Source organism: Panulirus ornatus, chromosome 33, assembly GCF_036320965.1.
Source record: "Panulirus ornatus isolate Po-2019 chromosome 33, ASM3632096v1, whole genome shotgun sequence".
Classification (NCBI taxonomy): Eukaryota; Metazoa; Arthropoda; class Malacostraca; order Decapoda; family Palinuridae; genus Panulirus; species Panulirus ornatus.
The window spans coordinates 17,174,389-17,197,267 of record NC_092256.1 but is presented as its reverse complement, the minus strand read 5'-3'; the positions used below and the strand labels follow the sequence as shown (position 1 = coordinate 17,197,267).

At 37.0% G+C, this 22,879-nt stretch overlaps 2 protein-coding genes across 2 annotated transcripts in view; one reads left to right on the top strand and one right to left on the bottom strand.

The window, feature by feature from the left end:
* Window positions 1-103: 103 nt before the first annotated feature.
* On the bottom strand, window positions 104-8,779 carry LOC139759501 (uncharacterized). The gene is made up of 6 exons (XM_071681696.1): window positions 8,677-8,779; window positions 4,154-4,773; window positions 3,061-3,258; window positions 2,329-2,520; window positions 1,703-1,881; window positions 104-523 (listed from the first exon to the last, which is right to left on the bottom strand). The coding sequence occupies exons 1-6, from the start codon at window positions 8,683-8,685 to the stop codon at window positions 288-290; spliced, it is 1,434 nt and encodes a 477-aa protein (XP_071537797.1). The 5' UTR covers window positions 8,686-8,779; the 3' UTR covers window positions 104-287.
* A 752-nt stretch (window positions 8,780-9,531) lies between these two features.
* The window catches only part of LOC139759500 (pre-mRNA-splicing factor ISY1 homolog), a 13,834-nt gene continuing 486 nt past the window's right edge, over window positions 9,532-22,879 (top strand). The window contains exons 1-7 of the mRNA XM_071681695.1: window positions 9,532-9,688; window positions 10,767-10,789; window positions 12,791-12,954; window positions 13,903-14,068; window positions 15,761-15,948; window positions 19,222-19,355; window positions 19,936-22,879. The exon at window positions 19,936-22,879 is cut by the window's right edge and continues 486 nt beyond it. Coding sequence (XP_071537796.1) covers window positions 9,686-9,688; window positions 10,767-10,789; window positions 12,791-12,954; window positions 13,903-14,068; window positions 15,761-15,948; window positions 19,222-19,355; window positions 19,936-20,079 — 822 coding nt within the window. The 5' untranslated portion in view covers window positions 9,532-9,685 and the 3' untranslated portion in view covers window positions 20,080-22,879. The remainder of the gene's footprint in view (window positions 9,689-10,766; window positions 10,790-12,790; window positions 12,955-13,902; window positions 14,069-15,760; window positions 15,949-19,221; window positions 19,356-19,935) is intronic.

Here is a 22,879-nt window from a genome sequence, read left to right as displayed (position 1 = left end):
AAGATCCTGATTAAGAGATTCCAGTGCAATGCTAGTGTTTGTGTATGCCAGTAACTGCTGTTACTTCTTCAGCCTATGAAGAACTTAGGAAACAAATTCTAAATTCTATAATTCCCATTTATTAAGTTTCAGGACAAAGAGTGTTTCCAGCATTATTTCATGAAAATGTGACAGAAATGGTAGGCAATACCAAAAGATTTTATCAGTGAATAAACACTTCCAGTATTTACACATCAAATCATAATAAAGAAATTAACTATACATAAATTTTTGTTAGGCCCATTTTACTAGCTCCTGAGGAGGGAGACAGGACTGAGGTCTTGCTCTACACCTGTATCTGGAGCATCTTCTTCTTCTCCCTTGGACCCCTCATGTAGAAGAATGTACTCTCTGGAGCTATAACCAAATTTCACAACATCCTTCTCCAGTAACTCCACAAATCGGCGAGGCTCAATCCTACGGTTGTTGATGTACGTCCCATTGGCAGATTCAAGATCCAGAATGTATGGCTTCACTGTTCGACCTTTACAATGAAAAAATAAAAATTTACTACTAGCATATACAAAACATGTACAGAACTTAAAATGGGCATCAATGCCAAATTCAGCAAAGCTCAAACAAGCTTAAGAGTAATAACGGATGTTTACTAGCATAGGCAGACTTCTGAAAGTCTAGGTTTTTTCAATTCCATTTTAAATAGAAAAATTCTTACTTTATAATGTATCAATTTCCCTTGCATCTCTTCCTGCTGCAAAACAGGAGGTATTTATAGGACAGAAAAAATGCTTTGATCATGTAAAAAATACACTACAGAACTTTCATAATTTTTGTTCACTTTTCTAATTCTAATATACCTCTCCCCATTCCCTTCACTACTCTAATACCTTCTCCATTTCTCCTAAAGCCCTTTTTTATTTTCTTTCTGCACTTCTCATACTGTCGTAATTCTGATTTTAGCTGTGAGTGTACTTGACACTGGTGCCTCACCAAGTCAAACCATCACCAAATAAGGCAACTGCCTTCTTTAATTGTTCCACCTAAGATCATGTAAGCAAAACATTTTCTACCAGAGGAAGTAGATTAATATGCGTTATGTAAATTTTGTGATTTACTCCAATGGGTGCAAGCACTTATCAGAAAGATCAGTGAATAATTTGAGTTTACAAAAGATGATGAACATATAGGAGAGTGAAGCATATAAAACTACAAAAACTGATCAATTGGAAGAGAAGGAAGCACTTCTAATTGGGTGAATATAAAATTTAGACTAGGACGGTACCTTGAGAGGTTCAGGTTCAGCATTAAGGTATCTTTAAGCCACTTAAGATAATTTGTCAACCTTAAGTAAGAGTTCATGCCAGAATTTTACCTACCCAGAACTGGTAAAGTGTTTTGGAAGGAGAAGCACAAAATGATCCTAATATCACTCTGGATAGAAAATACCTAGAAATAAGTATCAGAGGTTTTATGTAAGGAGTGCTAAAAGCACACATTTGTCTCTTCTTAATGTAAGGATATTCTCATAAGTTTAATGGAGTCAACAACATTTATGTGGAAATGGCATTTACTGTTCATTAAATGAGTTGGCAACTTGGCTCTGGTTGTCTTTTTATGCCACTAAGCACAATACACCTCTCAACTGATATAAATCATAATAAACAAATCTAAGCAAAGCACACTACACCTAACACAAAAGCTTTACCTTTAGTTCCATCCTCTCGATTGTAAGAGACAAGTCGGTATTGTAGGACGGCATGTTGCTTAGAGCAGGACGGGTGGTCTGTAGGAATGTCTGCCACCTTACGGTCTCGGCCAATAAGATATGCACTCTGACGATGAAGTGGGAGGAATGGTAAATCTTCATCACCTTTGAAAATGTACCTGTAAAACAGGACACAAGGCTATGGTTTCATCTGCATTATACAAAAATTAAAACCAAATATCCTAATTCATGCACTGGTTAGAATTTTACAACATATAACTTCTCAAAATACCTTCCACCTATTCATCCAAGATATAGATGGGATAAAATTGAGAAGGAAGAATGTTATCCGAGCCAAAGGTTAGGACAGTTAGGAATTGTTAAATGAAAAAATGATAAATAGAGAAAAGAAAGGCTAAATAAAATTATTATCCACCAACACATACATTCACAAGGAACATAAATGTCTGTGACATGGACATGATGTATACCATGCAAGAGAAGCTTGGAAAGAGTTGGACCATCTCCAGTAGCATCAACATGTCAAACTGACATAAATTTTCAATGTGCTTTACTGCAGTAAACTAATGCATGCACACAGCATTTAAAAATCATAAAGCTCTTACCATCTCCACCGTCGTTTAGGTTTCCTAGCCTCCGGTGGTTGCGAATATTTAATGACAACACCATTATAAGTGTTGCTATCTTCTGTTAGTTTTCCAGAGAGTCCCATATTGGGCTTATGCTTCTCCTCTCCTGGTTTTGAATCATCTTCCTTCATATCATAATCATCATTATTTGCAACCCCCCAGCCTGACCTGAAATATGAAACAATATTATTTGATACAGAAAAAATTCATTTGAATGATATAAATCTTGTACCAAATTCATTTATTCTTCTACCTCTCTTTTAAATATGTTACTTTTCACTTTTATCATTACATCTAACCACTAAGTTTTCTTAAGCTTCACATACACAATCCTCTATTCTCTATATTCCTCCAATTCTATTCATTCAAACAAGCCTTTTTTTCTACATTCAATGTTTCCTTTAAAATCTCGATCTACTCTCTCCATACAGCATAATACTATAATTGTTTCAGACTACTATATTGTACTGAGAAAGAAGAACTGATAATTACTGTACACCTACCACATAAAACCAGCTTCAACTCATGAAGCACTTCCAACCATCATAATTTTCCATCTAAGAAGCATGTAAAATATATGACGTGATAAAAAAATGACAAACAAATACTTCACAGACTATTTTGTTAGTGAATCACTCTCCAAAGTAAAAAAAATGCATTTACCTATATACAAATCATCATACGAAATAACAATAAGGCTTTCCTTACCGCCCATTTTCAGAAAAATCTCTGTCATCATCCTGCCAGTCTTTTCCTTTTTCTTTCTTAATTTTTCGAAGCCTTTGGTCAAAATCTGGTCTCCTACTGCTTTGCTCTATGCCAGTATCTTCATCATCAGGTTCTACTTTGATACGTTTGTTGATATCAATCTGAGTGTCATCATCATCCCACCTACTTTTAATCTGCCTGAAGATAAAAGAGGAGGATCTTTAACTCCCCCAAACTTCTTGATTTTTCTTTTTACTTACCTCTGATATAATGTCTAAGGGTAATATTAGTACCATGTAATTCTTCAAGCACCAAGAGATGTGTAGCAGCCTTAATTATATGCAACTTATGATCTAGACTACAACCAGTAAGTTTCTCAGAAACCACACTAACAGTTTCTACACAAATGTAGTGGACTGATGTGAAAAATAAACAGATTTCCAGATACAAATGAAACATGCAAACAACAACATTGTACATCACTGACAAATGGCATGTAAGAATTACCAAATAGTTTACAAAGATCAAGCAGCTGATGTGAAAATATAGACGTGAGCTAGAAGGTATGACAGAATAATTAAGCAACGTACATTAAAGTGATGGGAATGGCTGCTAAGGCTACCGAGATAATATGGGCATTTGGGGAGAATGGATGTATAAGATATATCCAAGAGAGTATATGCGAGAGACAGGTTGGATGTACAGACCAAGAAGTGAGATAACATATGTATGGATGTTATCAGTATGATTTCATTCCTAGATATATGTAAGCATGATTTAAGACTGATGACTAAGAAAATTTCATCAGTCTCCCTGCTGGATTGTAGGAAATATGCAAAAAACTAATGGGTTGTCAATATTTCACTAACATAGATCTTAAATCATTTATTCTCAAATTATCATCATTCTTTAAGTGGTAACATTATATGAAAAAAAAATCTTAGTTTCAATTCTGCTTTAGTCTGCTGTCATCTGCAATGGACTCTGTAGCTAATGATTAACCAGTAAGTTGCATCAGGAAATCAATTTATTCAATAGTTCACTAAAAACACTTTGATGAACAAAGCAAAGTATACGTGAAATTTCAACAAACCTGCTTTCAAACCGCTCTTTCTGTTTCCTTTCCTCTCTTCTATCTTTTTTTTCAGTGTCCCTGTCTCTGTCCATTCTCCTTTCCCTGTCTGATTTCTCATTTTCAAGTCTGTCTTTATATTTTCTCTCTTCATCCTCTCTTCCCTTCCTTATTTCACTTCTATCTGGTGATGCTCCTCTTCTTCTCTCCTGTCGTTCTTCACTGTGATGGTGTCGATGATGTCGATGCTTATGTTTATGCTTGTGGTGATGATGCTTGTGTTTCTTACCACTGCGGTGCTTCTTTTCATCTTCCTTCATCTCATGGTCATCTGTATGTCTTTCATCAGCCTCAACTTTATGTTTAGCATGCTTTGCCTTCTTCTTTTTCTCTCGCTCATCATGTTCTGCTTGCTCCCCTTCACTTCCATCACTTGTGTTCCTCTTGGCTTTTTTTTCTTTCTTTACCTTGGAACTCTTCTTTTTTGCCTGCTTCTTTTTCTTGTCCTTTTCACTGCTGTTCTTACTGCTTTCACTGTCACTGGAGTCAGAACTATTGCTGCTTCTTGTGGTAGAACTATCACTTGTGCGGCTGCTGTAACTGTAGGACTCCACCTCATCTACTCGGTTATCCTTCTTATTCTGGAAGAGAAGCGTGGTTGTGCCAAAAACACAATTTCAGAATATCTATGTTTCCATAATGATTAAAAAGACTTATCATAAACCACATACATACTCTTGGAATATTAAGAAAGTTGAAATTAAGTCCAACATGAGAAAACAACTTTCAATCATCTTTGGTTTCAAGATCAATAGAGAATCTACCTACATCTCTGATACCTGTTCCCAAATGGAACACCCTCAATGGGGTGGCTAAAGCAAGAGAGTCTCCATAACTTGTGAACTCCAGTTCCGCTTCTTAGCCTCTAGTGCAGTGTTTGCAGAGGTTCCTACCTCATGTTCCTACTGATTTAGACTTCTACCTAATCTTCCTACTTACTATTTCTACCTAATGCTCCTACCAGTATTACTTCTATTACAATACACCTAATAATCTGCTTAATGAAATTTCAAAGATCAGTAATTCAGTAATTAGAAATAATGAATATGTTTAAAGAATATTGTTAAAATACATTCTTAATCGATCTTCTATGAACAAATCACACAGACTACTAAGTATGCCATGCTGTGAGTCTTGTTCCTCTCAGCCGGTGCATGCATTAATCAATATCTGTGTAACAAATATGAGATTTTTCATATGACACACCAAATTCCTGTTTAAAGTGTATATTACATTACATCTCTTAATATTTGCATGAATTTGGGGACATAGGTAAACGAATACAACTCTCCTTTAACACAATAACAATTATACATCTGGTGCACGTATCAACAAACCAGGGATTATACTCTTCAAAGCACCAGTACTCTAATGAACAGAATATTACTTTGGGTTTATATCAAGTTTAAGGGCAGACAAAATTGCAGGGATAGAAGCTGCACAAAGATCTGCAACCTGCACTGGCACCGTAAAGGATATGTACTGCTGGAAATTACTAAAACCTAATGAACCAGTATTCAATGGAGAGAGGTGTATCATAAGTGCCCCTTGGAGAAAATCTTGGAGGGCATACTTCTCTAACAGACTGATAAACATGAGTAATTCTTTGAATATCAATAATGAAATAAAGCTGTAATCAGCAAAGCAAGGGCAAGCACTGTAATCATGCAGGGCCCAAGACTGTTCTACATATCACCAGCATCAATCAAAACAATATGAAGTGTTCAGCTGAAATATATAAGAAAGCTTTGGTCAAGTATCTACAAAGAGTATCAAACATGCCAGGTTGTTGCAGTTATACATACTTACAGGTCACAGCCTCAAACAACCTGGGTGACCGACAATCCAACTCAGTGGGTCCGAGTTAGAGATTACCTCAATGATGGACTGATCTAAGCAATGGAACAGCACATCAACCTTTGAGTTGGTACCTCTTGTCATTACTGCTACCTTGTATATTTAACTTATAACCTACAGTTTTAGGATTCTTCAGAGCTTCACCATTCTTATACTGTTCATTAATTTACTGGTTTAGCTATACGTATATCAAAATTATGGTAGTTCAGATATTGGGCAATTAACATGTGTTTTGGAAAGGTAGTATAGTGTTCTGAGAGCAGAATATAAATTGCAAAGCATGACCTGGAGTATTAGATATATTCAATTCTATGACATTGTATAGGGCGACAGTAGGCAGTAGTTAATAGACAGCCACCAACTAAGGGGGTATATCACCAGTACTACCTGCCTTGGTATCAGGAAGGTTAGTGACGGCTGTGTACAGAGCCAGCACTTCGATGGTTGCCAAATTATACCCCTCTGACCCAAGTAGCTGTCTTTTCTTTCTGCCTCATTCACATGTGGACTATTAGCATTCTGGCCATAAACATACAATCTCTCCTTGTCACCAGTAAAACTTGACAACAATCAACTCACACAACTCAGCCTTAATAACTTGAATTTTCCTGTGATGATTGTTACGTGCAAGCTCTGCCTTTTAGTAAAATGGTATGAGCAATAGATAGAAACAGTTGATAGGAACATTAAGCAGGGGCATTAGGTAGAAACATTAAGTAGTAGTGGGCAGGAACAGTGGGCAGGAGAATTAAGTAAAAGCTGGAGCTTTAGGCAGGAACACTAAGTACACATTTGGTAAAAGCAATTTGTAGGAGCATTAGGTAAGAGCTTGGAAAACTATGCTAGAGATTCCCTCTATCTGTGGCTTGTTAAGGGTGAGGCACTAAAGACTAAGAAACAGCACTGGAGTTCACCAATTATGGAGACTATTTTGCCATGGCCACCCCTTGAGGGAGTTCAAAGAGGGAATGGGCATTAGAGAGATTGATAGATAGATAGATAGATAGATAGTGGCATGGGTATTGTAAAACAGCAAAAATGTATGGTTAATTAATGCAGATGTTAGTGAAACACCTAAAAAAACAGAACCTAAGAAAACCTCACAAATTTTCAAAATATAAATTCAAATTTTCAAGTCAAATTATACTAGACACACTGATTGTTTAGCATCATTCCATATGTAAACAGACTGAGCAGCCATTTTTGCCACTGCCAAACATCCACCAAAGCAGCCAATCCACATGGCCCCTGCAGTATAGCGCATTCATGTTGGCCTATTCTTCTTATAACTATTAGTAACTTGAGACGGTTTTCATATGCTCCGTTGAAACTGAAAGTATTTCACCTTTTTACAAAAACCTCAAATCATCTGTGGCATTCACAACACTCACCACTGAAGCCATAATTAATGCCACAGACAAATATAATGCTCCAAATAATGCTCTAGAGCTTTTACTCTATATGCTATGTAGCAGATTAAAATCACTCAACATTAAGAGCTAGTTTTCATGCATTGCTAAACTGGTAATTCTACTTTATATGCACTATACTACCACTGCAAAAATAAATGAATCAATGTTCAAACCTATGACTGTCACAGACCCAAATTGATTTACTACTTTGGTAAGTAATTACCCTGAAAGATTTTGATTTATATGCAAAATCAGCTGCGCTTTTAAAATGTAATAATGATTAGACAATGAAGTTTTTTCAGTTCCGTAACATAACTAGTTTTGGAAAATTATTACTTAAGTTTTAAATCTATGTATTCTGTAGCTTGTTGCAATTACAAAAATTTCTGCAGGGAACCAATCTATCTAATATTTTGTGCTGAAGAATCCGACGTAAAGGACTTATAGCATGTCAGGGGCACTGAGGGACTGATCAAATTAAAAGCAGGTAATACACTTGAAGACATCAGAACCTATTGAAATCTCAACTAGTCATTACATTATCTTCATGTTCAGTAATCTTGTAATATACCAGTCATGTTTATGAAAATGCACCACCAACATGGTCCTGGATGTCAACAATCAGACGACATACCTAACAGCCATTTAATCCCCAGCGGAAGACAAATGTAATGTAAATATTATCATTATCATTACTAGGCTAAGTTTTTATTTGTTTCATTGTTATTTTACAAGTGCATTACCTACTTTTACATCAATCAACCATAGACTTTCCCTAAAACAAGAAACCCTTATTACCTTACTTTCGTTCTATATAGAGCTCCAAATCATATTCAGCAACCGTTATTGTATTTACTTAACAATACATTAGCAATGCAGAACACATTCAGTCACTAATCAGAGCAAATACAAATGCAGAAAAGTTCTAGACAATTATCCAAAACAGTCCACAAAATCACATACAAAAGTGTACCTCTCGTAACCCTTAAGGTACAACTATGTAATTAGATGCTGTTAACTAATAACATACATATGTAAAACTGCCTCTTCCTTCTTTACGAATAAGTAATTACACTCCAAACACTATTCTACCAACATCAACGTTCACCTTCAATTTACTTATACCCTAATTTCCTATTATCTTTATATATACTCGTGTTAATTCCACCGATAAGAATTCTTCGATGTACTGAAATTCGGAATAACACATATTACCTTGCCCATTCTGGGGGTTAGTAATCATAAGACAAACGTTGGTCAGAAAATATGTTGTCGATCTGAAGGTCGACAGTAAACAATGGGAACATCTTTATAAATTTTTCATACATGTTTTCTCATCAAATGTTTATGTGACAGAGATGGTATGAGAAAATTAGAATAAAGCAAAATTTTTGTATTCATAGCAATACTTTAAGTTACATATGATATACTAGGAGGCGTTGCATAATCGTCAAAAAATGAAGTACCATTGTAGTAGGGCTAAAAATATATCAAATCAAATTTTGGGAAAATATTTAGTGAACAGTATATGGTAAATACAAAAATATTTGAGGTATCTAATGAGATTTAATCTTTGTTTGGCAAAACCTCTTTTGATTGTATCAATTTGTAGAAAAATGCTTAGTACTCGCTCTCTCTCAAAACAACAATAATACGTTTTACCAGTTGTCAAACCAGCACACTTCTGGCGACTAGATGAGTCAGCGAACAGTTGTCATATGTCGAGGCGTATAACCAGATTATAGATAGATTCATGAACGAATTTATATAGAATCTACTTTACACTGATCAGCATAAAATGGATTAGAATGGATTTGTAAGATTACCTGAAAAGATTACACACAACCGGAATTGTGGTACTTATGATAAAAATCCTTTAAAAAATACAATAATCTTCACTTTTAAGTGTATAAAGAGACAATTCAATATTCAGTCTTTTTTGATATGTCACTGATGTTATCTTATTGATTCAGAAACCCCACTCATTTGTAGAAAAAACGAATTATCCTATGCATAGGATTATTTTGCTCTTCGCTGAATATGTTCGCTACCTGGTCTGTTCGCTGCATGTGTTCCCTGGTTGGACAGTAATGAAGGCATTATTGTTGTAATCGAGAGTAACGTTAATCTGTGTAAACCCATGAAAGTAGAAATAAGGAATAGAAACCGTGTGCCACATTGGATCAACTCAGACTACTACATTACTAGAAAATAATTTATTACCATGGTTAGAGTTACATGTATTATGCAGTTGTTATATTGCCACCATAGTCGACGAGTTTACACGTGGGGCTGGTTTAGTGAACGTTTTTATTCCGACACCAGTTGTAGTTCCTCCTTGTAGCAACGATATTTCCTCCCAATAGTACCATAGTCTTATGTCCCGTAAAAACTGCCGATAAGGGACTTTGCCTCAATCCTTAAGTTTAGTGTTCCATTGGAATTTTGGAAATACGACCAGAAGTGAATTCCTCAGCCCACTAAGTTATGGTGTGGTTTACTTTGTTTCAGTCTAGTGAACTATATAAAGCTTAGGAAATTTTCTGGCGTAGTTATGCATGTTATGAATTAGAACTAGATTTGAATAATTGAATGATTTTGTTATGCTCTGGAAGTACAGTGTTTAGATAATAGTAAAGAAAAGGGCAAAATCTAAGTTCAAGGACATCACGGAAGCAACTTTTGAATTTGAAAGAAAGGCATAGTAGAGAGTAAAACTTATATAGATAAGGGAACTCTGATATGGAGTATTACATTTTTTATAATACAGTAAGAAATAGTGAGTGGGAGGGGGGAAGGTTGTGGTAATCAAGTAAGATTAGGGGTAAGAATTAGGGAAATACTTAAGAAGTTAACAGAACAATTTAGAAAATATAAGAAATCCACTATGTGTACTTCATCCCAATCCTTGAGTTATTTCTGTGGCTCCTAAACAGAAATTTAACAAGAAAAGTTTTGTAATGTGAATTGGAGCATAGTTTAATTTCTCCGGTATTAAGCAATGTAGTTATAATGATGGTTATAATGTTAAGGAAATGGCAGGGTTATTGATGTATATTTATTTGGAAATTCGTAAAGGCTCAACATCCCCAAAAACATTCATTAATTTCCTCAGTAGCCAAGATTTATCCTCGTTCTCAATATTCTTGTTAGAATATTATTCCTACCCATGGCTGAGCATTATCAGCAGAATTTCCGAAGTTCACCTTATTTTTTTTCATGTTAAACATTTTATTCTTATGCTTATGTGATATATGTTATTTAAGTTGTAGTTCTCATGCGTTTGCTTTTTATTTTTCTAACAGGCAAGAAATGCAGAGAAAGCTATGTAAGTAGCAGTTTGATATACTTTATGAATATTATGGTAAGTTTGTTGTTATTGTCTTCTTTGGATAATGGATATCTCATCCATGTGCCTTTTTCTTTTAAGTAAGTCAAAATTCAGTGTTGTAAGATTGTATTTATTAAAATTTTCTTTTGTGGCCTGAAAAGTTCATTATTGTTCTTTTTATTGTGCTTGATCGCTGTTTCTCCCATCAGCGAGGTAGCGCCTGGAAACAGACGAAGAATGGCCCATCCACACATATACACATTTATGTATATATACATAAACACCCATACATGCACATATACATACATATACATCTCAACATATACATATATACACGTACATATTCGTCCTTGCTTGCCTTCATCCATTCCCGATGTTAGCATGCCCCATAGGAAACAGCATCGCTACCCCCTGCTTCAGCAAGGTAGCACCAGGAAACAGACAAAAAAGGCCACATTCGTTCACACTCAGTCTCTAGCTGTCGTGTGTTATGCACCAAAACGACAGTTCCCTATCCACATCCACCCCACAGACCTTTCCATGGTTTACCCCAGACGTTCCACATTCCCTGGGTCAGTCCAGTAACAGCAAGTTGACCCCGGTATACCACATCGTTCCAAGTCACACTATTCCTTGGACACCTCTCACACTCCTGTATGTTCAAGCCCCAGTTACTCAAAATCTTTTTCGCTCCATCCTTCCACCTCCAAATTGGTCTACCGCTTCACCTTGTTCCCTTCCACCTCTGACACATATATCCTTTTTGTCATCCTTTTATCTCTCATTCTCTCCATATATCCAAACCATTTCAACACACCCTTTTCTGCTTTCTCAAGCACACTCTTTATTTCCACACATCTCTATTACCCTTTCATTACTTACTTGATCAAACCACCTCACACCACATATTGTCCTCAAACATTTCATTTCCAGCACATCCACCCTCCTTCGTACAACCTCTCTATAGCCCATGCCTCACAACCATAAAATTTTGTTAGAGCTACCATTCCTTCAAACATACCCATCTTTGCTCTCCGCAATGATGTTCTCTCCTTCCACACATTCTTCATCACTCCCAAAATCTTCTCCCCCTCCCTCACCCTGTGACTCACCTCCACTTCCATAGTTCTGTTCGCTGCTAAGTCCACTCCCAGATATCTAAAACACTCCACTACATCCAATTTTTCTCCATTCAAACTTACATCCCAGTTAACTATTCCCTCAACCCTACGGAACGTAATAACCTTGCTCTTATGCACATTTACTCTCAACTTTCTCCTTTCTTACACTTCCAAACTCATTCACCAACTTCTGCAGTTTCTCACTTGAACCAGCCACCAGAGCTGTATCATTGGCAAACAACAACTGACTCACTTCCCATACCCTCTCATCTCCAGCAGACTGCATACTCATCCCTCTCTCCAAAACTCTTGCATTTACCTCCCTAACCACCCCATCTCTAAAAAAATTAAACAACCATGGGGACATCATACTCATTTTTAGCTCTAGTCCTCTCACCAACCCCTGACTTTACTCCTATGACTCTTCCAAAAAAAATTTTCACCTTTACCCTTGAGCCTCATTTCACTCAGAGTCAAATCATCCATTTTTTTTGTGTGTGTGTGTGTGTGTTTTTCCCTCAAACAAACTACCTATCTCTCCTTCCTTCTCATCTTGGTTACATCCACACACTTTCAGACACATCCTTCGAGGAGGATGATCACTCCTTACTTGACTCCTCCTTCTGTTTCCACTTTTAGAAATTGAAATACAAGGAGGGGAGGGTTTCCAGCCAGCAGCCCTGCTTCTGCCCCCTTTAGTCACCTTCTATGACTTGCGGGGAATACGTGGGAAGTATTCTTTCTCCCCCATCCCCATCCTAAGTTTATAAGCCTCATTATCTTAGATTTTTGTTGAAAATTTGCTGAAATAGATGTAGATAATTGATATATTGACATAATATTTGTAGAAATCTAGCAATGGTAATATACTCTCCAGGACCACATTGGCCCGGTGGCGAGCAGCACAAGAAGGTGGCAGCCAACAGCAGAAAGTTAGACGACCTTACTTGGCATCTGAATGTGAAGATCTTCGTGAAGCAGAAAAGTGGAGAAATCAGGTTATATCTGAAATTGCACGGAAAGTCTCTCAGATACAGAATGGTATGATTCATACTGGATTAACTTGTACAAGTGATATGCTGTATTATCTTTTTTCTGATACAGAGCAGATAATTACCTGCTATCCTCAGATACAAAATATGCCCCTTATTATATGCTTGGCATTAGAGCAGTACAAGTTTGACCATGTTTCATCAGTTTAGTTGTATGCCATTTTACTTAAAAGATTGTTTTACATAATTGTTAAAGAGTTTTGGAAGTATTTTTTCTGCATATTTAGATACAATTAGTATGGTTTGATACTAAGGTTGCTGCATTCAAAGCATTTTATATCTCTGTACAGGTTGAGTATCCCTTATCCAAAATGCTTGGGACCAGAAGTGTTTCAGATTTTGGAATATTTGTGTATACATAATGAGATATCTTGGAGATGGGACTCAAGTCTAAACACAAAATCCATTTATATTTCATATTCACCTTATATACATAGCATGAAGGTAATTTTTATAATGTTTTTAATAATTCTGCACATGTAACAAAGCTTGTGTAACATTGAACCATCAAAAAGCTAAATCACAACTTCAGCCACCCATGTGGACAGCTTGTGATGTTTTGGCATCACCTTCACTCCTGACTCTGAATTTATGTATTACTGATAAGCGATCATTTTTGAACACTTATTTACATATTTATACTTGCAGTAAAAATTATGAAATACCATTAATGCAATGAAAAAATAATGTGCTTAGGTGTGGAATTTTCCACTTGTAACATCATGTCACTGCTCAAAAAGTTTTGGATTTTAGAGCATTTCGGATTAGGGATGCTCATTCCGTATTTACAAACCTCTTTTGTTACTAGATTGATTACCATTTTGCTCCATTTTGATGTATTACATAGTGCTGTGTTAGTTACATAGGTATTTGTAAAGTTGCAGAATTCCTAGTACACATTCATACTATTGATACTAGTGTGTATCTTGATTACCAGCTGGCTTAGGGGAATTCCGAATCAGAGATTTGAATGATGAAATCAATAAACTTCTACGAGAGAAAGGCCACTGGGAAGTACGTATCAAGGAACTTGGTGGACCTGACTATATCCGTGTTGGACCAAAGATGACAGACATGGATGGACAAGAAGCCCCAGGCAACAGGTATAACGTTAAATTTCTGAGATGTTTGTTTCGAGGTCATTTATGAGTATCATGAAGTAGGTGTGTTTGCTTTCTAATTGTATGTTAGTTGCATGAACCACTCAATATTATACAGGTTAAAAATGGCAATGATTTTCTTTGTGATAATCAAGGATTCCAATTTTAAATGAGTGATGTTGCTAGGAACTCTTGAAAGAATAAAGGGGGCATCTCCTTGGAACTTCTTCCATTTTCTTCCATCTGATGTAAGTAGTCATATCATTATTTGTTTGATAGGCTTGTTTGAATACAGATGGCTATGTGAAGGATGGGATGAGAATTTTGATGGAAGTTGAAACTGAAAATATGCTTTGCTGGTGCATAAGCAAAAGTTTATAAAGATATTAAATTCAAATGTGAATTGTGTGAAATGACTGATAGATATACCTATGTTCCATACTGTGATAGAGAAGGATATTTTTTGAAGTGATCAGGAAAAATAGTGAAGGAAGTAAATGCAAGGGAGAAGCCCATTGCAATGGGTGACATAAAGTATAGGTGGATGATGTAGAAGAGCCATAGGTAGGTATATGATCTTTTGACAGTAGTGAAAGGATGCTTAAAATCTGAGCAGTAGTATAGTGTGAAGTGTTGCAGTTGCATATTTACAACCCATAGTTGTCTTTGAATACATCTAGTATAGTTACAGATTAGATGGGAGTATGGTTGATATCTTCAAACATGAAAAAATACAAAAGAAGCAACATACAAGGCAGGACCTCACAAGTAATATGAGGTGATGTCAGGTTGTGGATGGGGAAGGTGCAGGAGGAACCTGTTTGTGATAGTGTATTTCTTTTTTTATGAGTTCACCTTTCTCAGGAACTAAGCCTTTAAGGAAAAATCCTAACGTTGCTCCACCATCTGTTCCACCTTCAGAGAGTGCTTATAAAAGAGGGAGATATCCAGCCTTCTGCTCTTGCATGTTTGTAATATATATGTGATAGTGTTCTTTATCCCCATCTTCTAGGATATACTGCAGTAACCTCTCCTTGTCATCCACTGATAGGTCTTTCTGGTCTTTAGCTAAGGGCATCTCTCACAACTTCTGTCACTCTTTCCTTGACTTTTCTGTTCTGACAGTACTATAGCTGTCTCTCCTGTTGACAAAGCTACTCTCTTTGGTTCCCATTTCTCCTTTAACTCCACCTTGGATGACTCTAACATTCCTTCTCCCCCTGATACTTGCTTCTTTTACTAATCCTATGCTTTTTCCCGTAATCTCTTTTCGGACTGTCTGAAAAGTGCTTCGTTCCCTAGACACAAGCAAGGCTTATGGTCTTGATGGTTCCATCCCTCTGTACTGAAGGAATGTGCCTCTGAACTTGCACCTGTGCTTGCTCATCTGATCCAGTTTTGCTTAAAAGATCTTTTCCTTTTCTTTGGAAACATGCTTTGATACATCCCATCCCTAAGAAGTGTGACAGTTCTGACTCCTCTAACTATCGTCCTGTTGCTTTGACATCTACCATTTCCGAAGTCCTTGAATCCTTTCTCAATTCCCATATCCTTAAAACCTCGAAAATCACAGTCCTCTCTCTGATCATCTGTATGGCTTCCGTAAGGCGAGATCTGCTGATGATATTCTTTTTTATCTGAAACAGAATGATTTACACCCTGAGTGTTGATTCCAATTATTCATCTTCCATCCAGGGGTTACATGTATTTTGGAGCAGCCAAAGATTTACCAGGTGTGCGAGAGCTGTTTGAACAGGAACCTCCACCTCCTCCTCGTAAGACTCGTGGAGAATTGATGAAGGACATTGATGCGGATTATTATGGTTACAGAGATGATGATGATGGTGTATTGATACCACTTGAGAGGAAAGCAGAGAGAAAAGGTGAGAGATATAAAAGATTTTGGTCAAAGTATAGTTAGACCATGAGAAATTTGTTGTAAAAATAAAAGGAGCCATACCAATGGAAGTATTTACTGGAGTTTCCTCTTTTCTGAACTCCCTGAAAACTGAAAATTATCTCACAGACCAGAAAGAATGCTCATCTAAATTCAAAGTTATGGTGTTGAATCTTCTCCATGTATATTTTGAAAATCTTGGCCTTATTTCACCCAGATATGAATTTGCTCACTTGCTAATCTATTTTGCTCTATGGGGCTTCCACATCACTCAGGAAGTTGGCTTTATTGTTTGGCTGGGACCACACGTCAAGAAGTATTTTGATGTCATGTTTGTCATAGTGAGGTATGCGTAAGGCAGATGATGAGTAGGTGTCCTGTCTTAAATATACAAGTTTCATCTTGGGCATGAGAGTTCCTGTGATATGTTGAATAGATGTTTGTACTGTTGAAGAGGTATGTGCCATCCAGAGCACACACAAGAAAGGGTGACTTGGTTTTGACTGGGAAGTGTCTGAGATATGATTGAAAGAATGGTATTGTGTGTAAAATTAGAGTGAATGCCTGTACTTAACTGTAATTCTGTACTTTATTACATATTGTATTGTGAAGCAAATGTAGTTAATAAAAAAAAGAATTTCATTAAGAAACACCATGAAAAAATATGCTCATTTAAATATTTTATGGTCTGTAAGTATGAGCTTTTGATTGTATGTTGGACTATGAATAAATATTGCTTTTGGGAGCTCCCTTGTAAGTAGTTGGTCATATGTCAGACTTTTTCAAGTCAGGAATCCTTGTTTAATGTAAGCAACAGATGAGAAGTGTTGTCAGTTCATGTAAGAAAACCAGTGATTATTTACCTATTCAGTCAAAGAGTTTAATCATAGATAATATCTTGTAAACAGATACAAATGAATGTAATTTAAATTACATGAATTTTCTGTGTCTAATTAATTTAAAATACCAGAAATACCATGATCCATTCGTTGTTTGTGAAAAGTGCCCCTTCACTCAGAAATGTCAGATTACGCAGAAATATTTGCATGGCATATAACATATCACTTTGAAAATGAATATGAAGGGTTATTTTGTTTTGATGCTTAAATTAAAGAGAAGGATACTGAGGAGATTTGCTCATATTTCAGAAAAGATTCAGCATTCAGGAGCATTTTGAGCAAAATGTTAGTGAAGGGAAAACTCTTATAGAATTTAATCAATTGCCTTATTAGTGGGATCTGAGGGACAACTTCATGCCCAGAAACATTACTGCAAAGAGGTCAGCATTTTCCAATGTGGTAATATAATGAAAATACTTCTTGAGAAGTATTTATTCTGTCAAGGCATGTACAGAGCAACAGATTGGGGAAGAGCAGTGTGGTTTCAGAAGTAGCAGAGGATGTGTCGATCAGGAGTTTGCTTTGAAAAATGTATTTGGGAAATACTTAGAAAAACAAATGGATTTGTATGTAGCATTCCTGGACCTGGAAGGCATATGATAAAATGGATTTGTATGTAGTATTTATGGACCTGGAGAAGGCATATGATAGAGTTGATAGAGATGCTCTGTGGAAGGTATTAAGAGTATATGGTGTAGGAGGCAAGTTGCTAGAAGCAGTGAAAAGTTTTTATCGAGTATGTAAGGCATGTGTACGAGTAGGAAGAGAGGAAAGTGTGTGGTTCCAAGTGATTGTCATTTTGCGGCAGGGGTGCGTGATGTCTCCCTGGTTGTTTAATTTGTTTATGGATGGGGTTGTTAGGGAGGTGAATGCAAGTTTTGGAGAGAGGGGCAAGTATGCAGTCTGTTGTGGATGAGAGGGCTTGGGGAGTGAGTCAGTTGTTGTTCGCTGATGATACAGTGCTGGTGGCTGATTCGGGTGAGAAACTGCAGAAGCTGGTGACTGAGCTTGGTAAAGTGTGTGAAAGAAGAAAGCTGAGAGTAAATGTGAAAAAGAGCAAGGTTATTAGGTACAGTAGGGTCAACTGGGAGGTTAGTTTGAATGGAGATAAACTGGAGGAAGTGAAGTGTTTTAGATATCTTGGAGTGGATTTGGCAGCGGATGGAACCATGGAAGCAGAAGTGAGTCACTGGGTGGGGGAGGGGGCAAAAGTTCTGGGAGCGTTGAAGAATGTGTGGAAGGCGAGAACATTATCTCGGAAAGCAAAAATGGGTATGTTTGAAGGAATAGTGGTTGCAAGGCGTGGGCTATAGATAGGGTTGTGCAGAGGAGGGTGGATGTAAGAAAATGAGATGTTTAAGGACAATATGTGGTGTGAGGTGGTTTGATCGAGTAAGTAATGAAAGGGTAAGAGAGATGTGTGGTAATAAAAAGAGTGTGGTTGAGAGAGCAGAAGAGGGTGTATTGAAATGGTTTCGTCACATGGAGAGAATGAGTGAAGAAAGATTGACAAAGACGATATGTGTCAGAGGTGGAGGGAACGAGGAGAAGTGGGAGACCAAATTGGAGGTGGAAGGATGGAGTGTAAAAGATTTTGAGCAATAGGGGCCTGAACATGCAGGAGGGTGAAAGGTGTGCAAGGAATAGAGTGAACTGGAACGATGTGGTATACCGAGGTCGACGTACTGTCAATGGATTGAACCAGGGCATGTGAAGCGTCTGGGGTAAACCATGGAAAGTTTTGTGGTGCCTGGATGTGGAAAGGGAGCTGTGGTTTCAGTGCATTATACATGACAGCTAGAGACTGAGTGTGAACGAGTGTAGCCTTTGTTGTCTTTTCCTAGCACTACCTCTCATGCATGCGGGGGAAGGGGGGTGTCATTTCATGTGTGGTGGGGTGGTGACAGAAATGAATAAAGGCAGCAAGTATGAATTATGTACATGTGTATATATGTATATGTTGAAATGTTTAGGTAATGTATATGTGCATGTGTGGACATGTATGTATATACATGTGTATGTGGGTGGGTTGGGCCATTCTTTTGTCTGTTTCCTTGCGCTACCTCACTAACACAGGAGACAGTGACAAAGTATAATAAAAATAATAATGTCTGTGTGTGTGGACATGTATGTATATTCATGTGTATGTGGGTGGGTTGGGCCATTCTTTCGTCTGTTTCCTTGCACAACCTCACTAATGTGGGAGACAGCGACCAAGTATGATAAAAAAAAAATAATACTTCTTGAGAAATTCAGAGTTGCTGGGTGAATTAAGAATTCTGACTGATACTTTGCTGTTGGAAGGCATCAAGGTAAGAGAAGTACCCAAACTCTTATACTTAGTATTCCTTGCTCAACAGCAATAAAAACAGCAGTAAAGCAGTATACTGACAAAAAACTAGCAGCCATCACTGACAATGGGGAGGATGAGGAATCCCAAGAGAACAGGATGGAGGAAGATTCTGATAATGAAGTTGATAGTGAAGATGAACAGGTGAGATTCATGGTGAATTATTTTCATAATGCTCTGGGATCCTTTACAAACAATATATCCTCTGGAAACTGTAACTTTTAAACTTCTCCCCAAGCTCCTTCCTTTAACTCTCACCAGTAATCCCATGTACATTCATCACCAGTACTGAGTCTTCCAAACTAGATTATAAATGTAAGCATTTCCTACATATTGTGCCTTTTTTCTACTTATCATTGCCTTTGTAGGATGATATTTTGACTGATTTTTTTTCTTGTTTGCTATGTAAATAATGTTTTCATTTGTTCTGTTTTATATGGGCCTCAAAAGACTTCTTAATATTGTAATTGACATGGGTAATGGATCTTCATGGTGTAGCAGTTAGCATTCCCGACCATGACGCTTTCATGGGCCGCCCAGGGTCAAGCGTATAGGTTCAAATCCTGTTTGTGGCAGTTGGTTCAGTCAACCCAGGTGATCATCCACCCTTAGGGGGTTAGTCAATAAAATGTGAATGTAGAAAATAGGTTGGTTGATACAGACAACAGATATACTTTTACTTTGTATTTCTTTCAAGTAAGATAAGTTGATTTCTCCCATCCAGATATCACTTGATGAAATAGATGAACGCTCTGAAGTGCAACGATTTATGGCTCATGTGCCCAACATCCCAACACAAGCAGACATTGAAGCTGCATTAGTAGAGAGGAAAAAGCGTGAGCTTCTACAAACATTCCTCGGTGACTGAGAAGTGTGTGCAAGAAGTACCTGAATTTATGAAGTACAAGTTATACAAAAGAATATGAACAGCTACATGCACAGAAGGCTCTCCTATGATGGATTGAATCATGTAATTCCCAAGATCCGTCAGCAATAGAGTATCTGATAAGGAGTTAAAGAAAATACTTATTTTTGAAAGAACCATTTGTTATTGATGTAACAAGATATTTTTATAACAAGAGAGGGGCATACAGTGTACCTACTATTTTATATTATTTGCATTTTCTGTGCTGTTATGGATAAACTGCATATGTAAATTTGTTTCCTGCTTGCAAGCATGCTTGCTTATTACTGCATTTCATTGAAATGACAGTATTTGATTTTCACATTCATATTATACTCTTGCCCATTCATTAATTGCATCCCCTTAGTGGTTCAGTAGTAGAACTGTCTTATCAGGTTAACATGAACATCACCTTTGCCTAAATAAATTTATTGTTTTTCAAAGGTCACTTCAAGGCAAGGAGGCTCACATGAAAGCTGTAGGTTTATTCCTAGTCCCCTTAAGCTCTAGGTGATTAGTTCAAGTCTGTTGGGTTATGAAGAGGAGGACTTGCATCAAATTTACCTCCTGAACATGTGAGGAAGTGCAGTCCTTTTACACTGATGAATATCATTATATCCTCTCCCCAGCCAGTTTATACAGAATTTTGAACCACTGAGCTTTATCTCAAATGCCCATTCCCTTCGGGAATTCCCGTCAAGGGGGTGGCCATGGTAAGCCTTCACTTATCTGTCCTTACATGCCTCCCTCGCATACACCAGTCCATGCATTCTTTCACCATTTCTTTCTCTCCAGTATTTCTCCACTGTATTTCCTGTCACAGGTGGTCTTCCTCTCACACCAAGCCCTTTAAGTATCCTATTATACTTTCCTTGTAAACTCTGTCTTGCATTCTTTCCAAACCATTCAAAGTATTATGTTTCACCCACTTCACAATTCAATCCCTTTACATTCCCTGCTATACCACATCTCTCATATATCCTTTCATTTCTTTCTTTCTTCATCCCATCTAGTCATACCACATGCTCCTTTCCATAGCTTATTTTCACAGTCTGGATTGCTGACCTCTGTGACTCATTCCATGTCCATGTTTCAGCTGCATAGGTCGGGATTGGGGGGACTGTGCTGTTCCTTAATCCTCTCTTCACTGCCATACTTACACCACTACTCCTCATTATTGTATTAAGAAACCTACTGACTCTTTTACCCTTTATTGCTCCCTCCTTATCTCTCCTTCTGTCATGAAACTTACCCAAGAAGCTCCTAAATGCTTAATTCATCTCACCTCTTCCAGTCTTTCTATCCCTATATCCAAAACATAGTTTAGCACACTTTCTTTCACTGTATATGATTTTGCAATATCTATACTTTCCTTGTTTCCTTTCAAACACCATTAATTACTTTTACTTGCAATAACCTTCACTCACCTATGCTTAAACATCATAAAACACAGCCTTATGCAACTCTTAATTACTCATAGCAAACAGTACAGGATCATCCAAAAACAGGTTTACCTTTAGCCACCATACCTCACCACCACATTTCATCTCCCTACCACCTTTCCCTAGTTTTGCTTTCCTCTCTTTTACCACTCCATCCATGTATATAACAAAGAGCCAGACTGACATCACATTGCTCTGCCTTACTCCCAAATGTGTACCGATACATTTACTTAAATCTCCTTCCACTCTTACACATGTTTGCTCTGCTAGAAGAGGTTTTGTTATTCCATGTGTGGCAGGGGTGGCGATGGGAATAAATAAAGGCAGACAGTATGAATTATGTACTTGTGTATATATGTATATGTCTGTGTGTGTATATATATGTGTACATTGAGATGTATAGGTATGTATATTTGCGAGGGTGGACGTGTATGTATATACATGTGTATGTGGGTGGGTTGGGCCATTTCTTTCGTCTGTTTCCTTGCGCTACCTCGCTAACGCGGGAGACAGCGACAAAGCAAAATAAAATGAAATAAATAAGAGTTGCTGTTAGGTTAGGTACAGCAAGATAACAGTCATATACAAAATTCCTCTAGAACTTTATGGAATATTTAAAGGACAGTTGTGACATTAAAAACCTTTGCCTTTTACTTTTATATATCTACTTGCTGGGTAATGAATTACTTTTAAGTTCATAATCATTTTCATTAATTCAGTTAAGCATAAATTTGACAGTACATCAGCTTCAGACATTTAATTGAACATACCAGCATGGCACCGAATGAACATTCAAGACAAAATTCAAAACACAAACCAAATTTTATGAGCCTAATCTCACATAATTTTCCACTGGTCACATCCTTCATAAAATCTGCTAATATGGTGGATAATTTTCATGTTTTTTACTTTATGTACCAGTTGTAACGTGGTCACCAGTCAAAATTGTCATTATTTTTTTTTCACATATCATGCTTACTGAAATTTGGTCTATCTGAAAGACAGATTATCACATACTGCATATAACCCTTTACCAAAGCATAGCAATGGAGATATATCATGGTACTTATAATAAGAACAGTATGCAATCCTTAGTATCAGTGTATATCTTGCAGATAGACCACATTTTCAGAAAGATATTTGTGAAAAAATAACGAACTGAAGACCATGAAGTAACATAACTAAGTTACTTATAATTATTCACCATGCTACGAAAATATTGTTATATATTTTCTGCCTGTTGTGATTTCTATCAGAATTTTTAGTTTAATAATATAATGCATTTGCTCTTTTATGACAACTTTTAAAACTCAACTGATGAG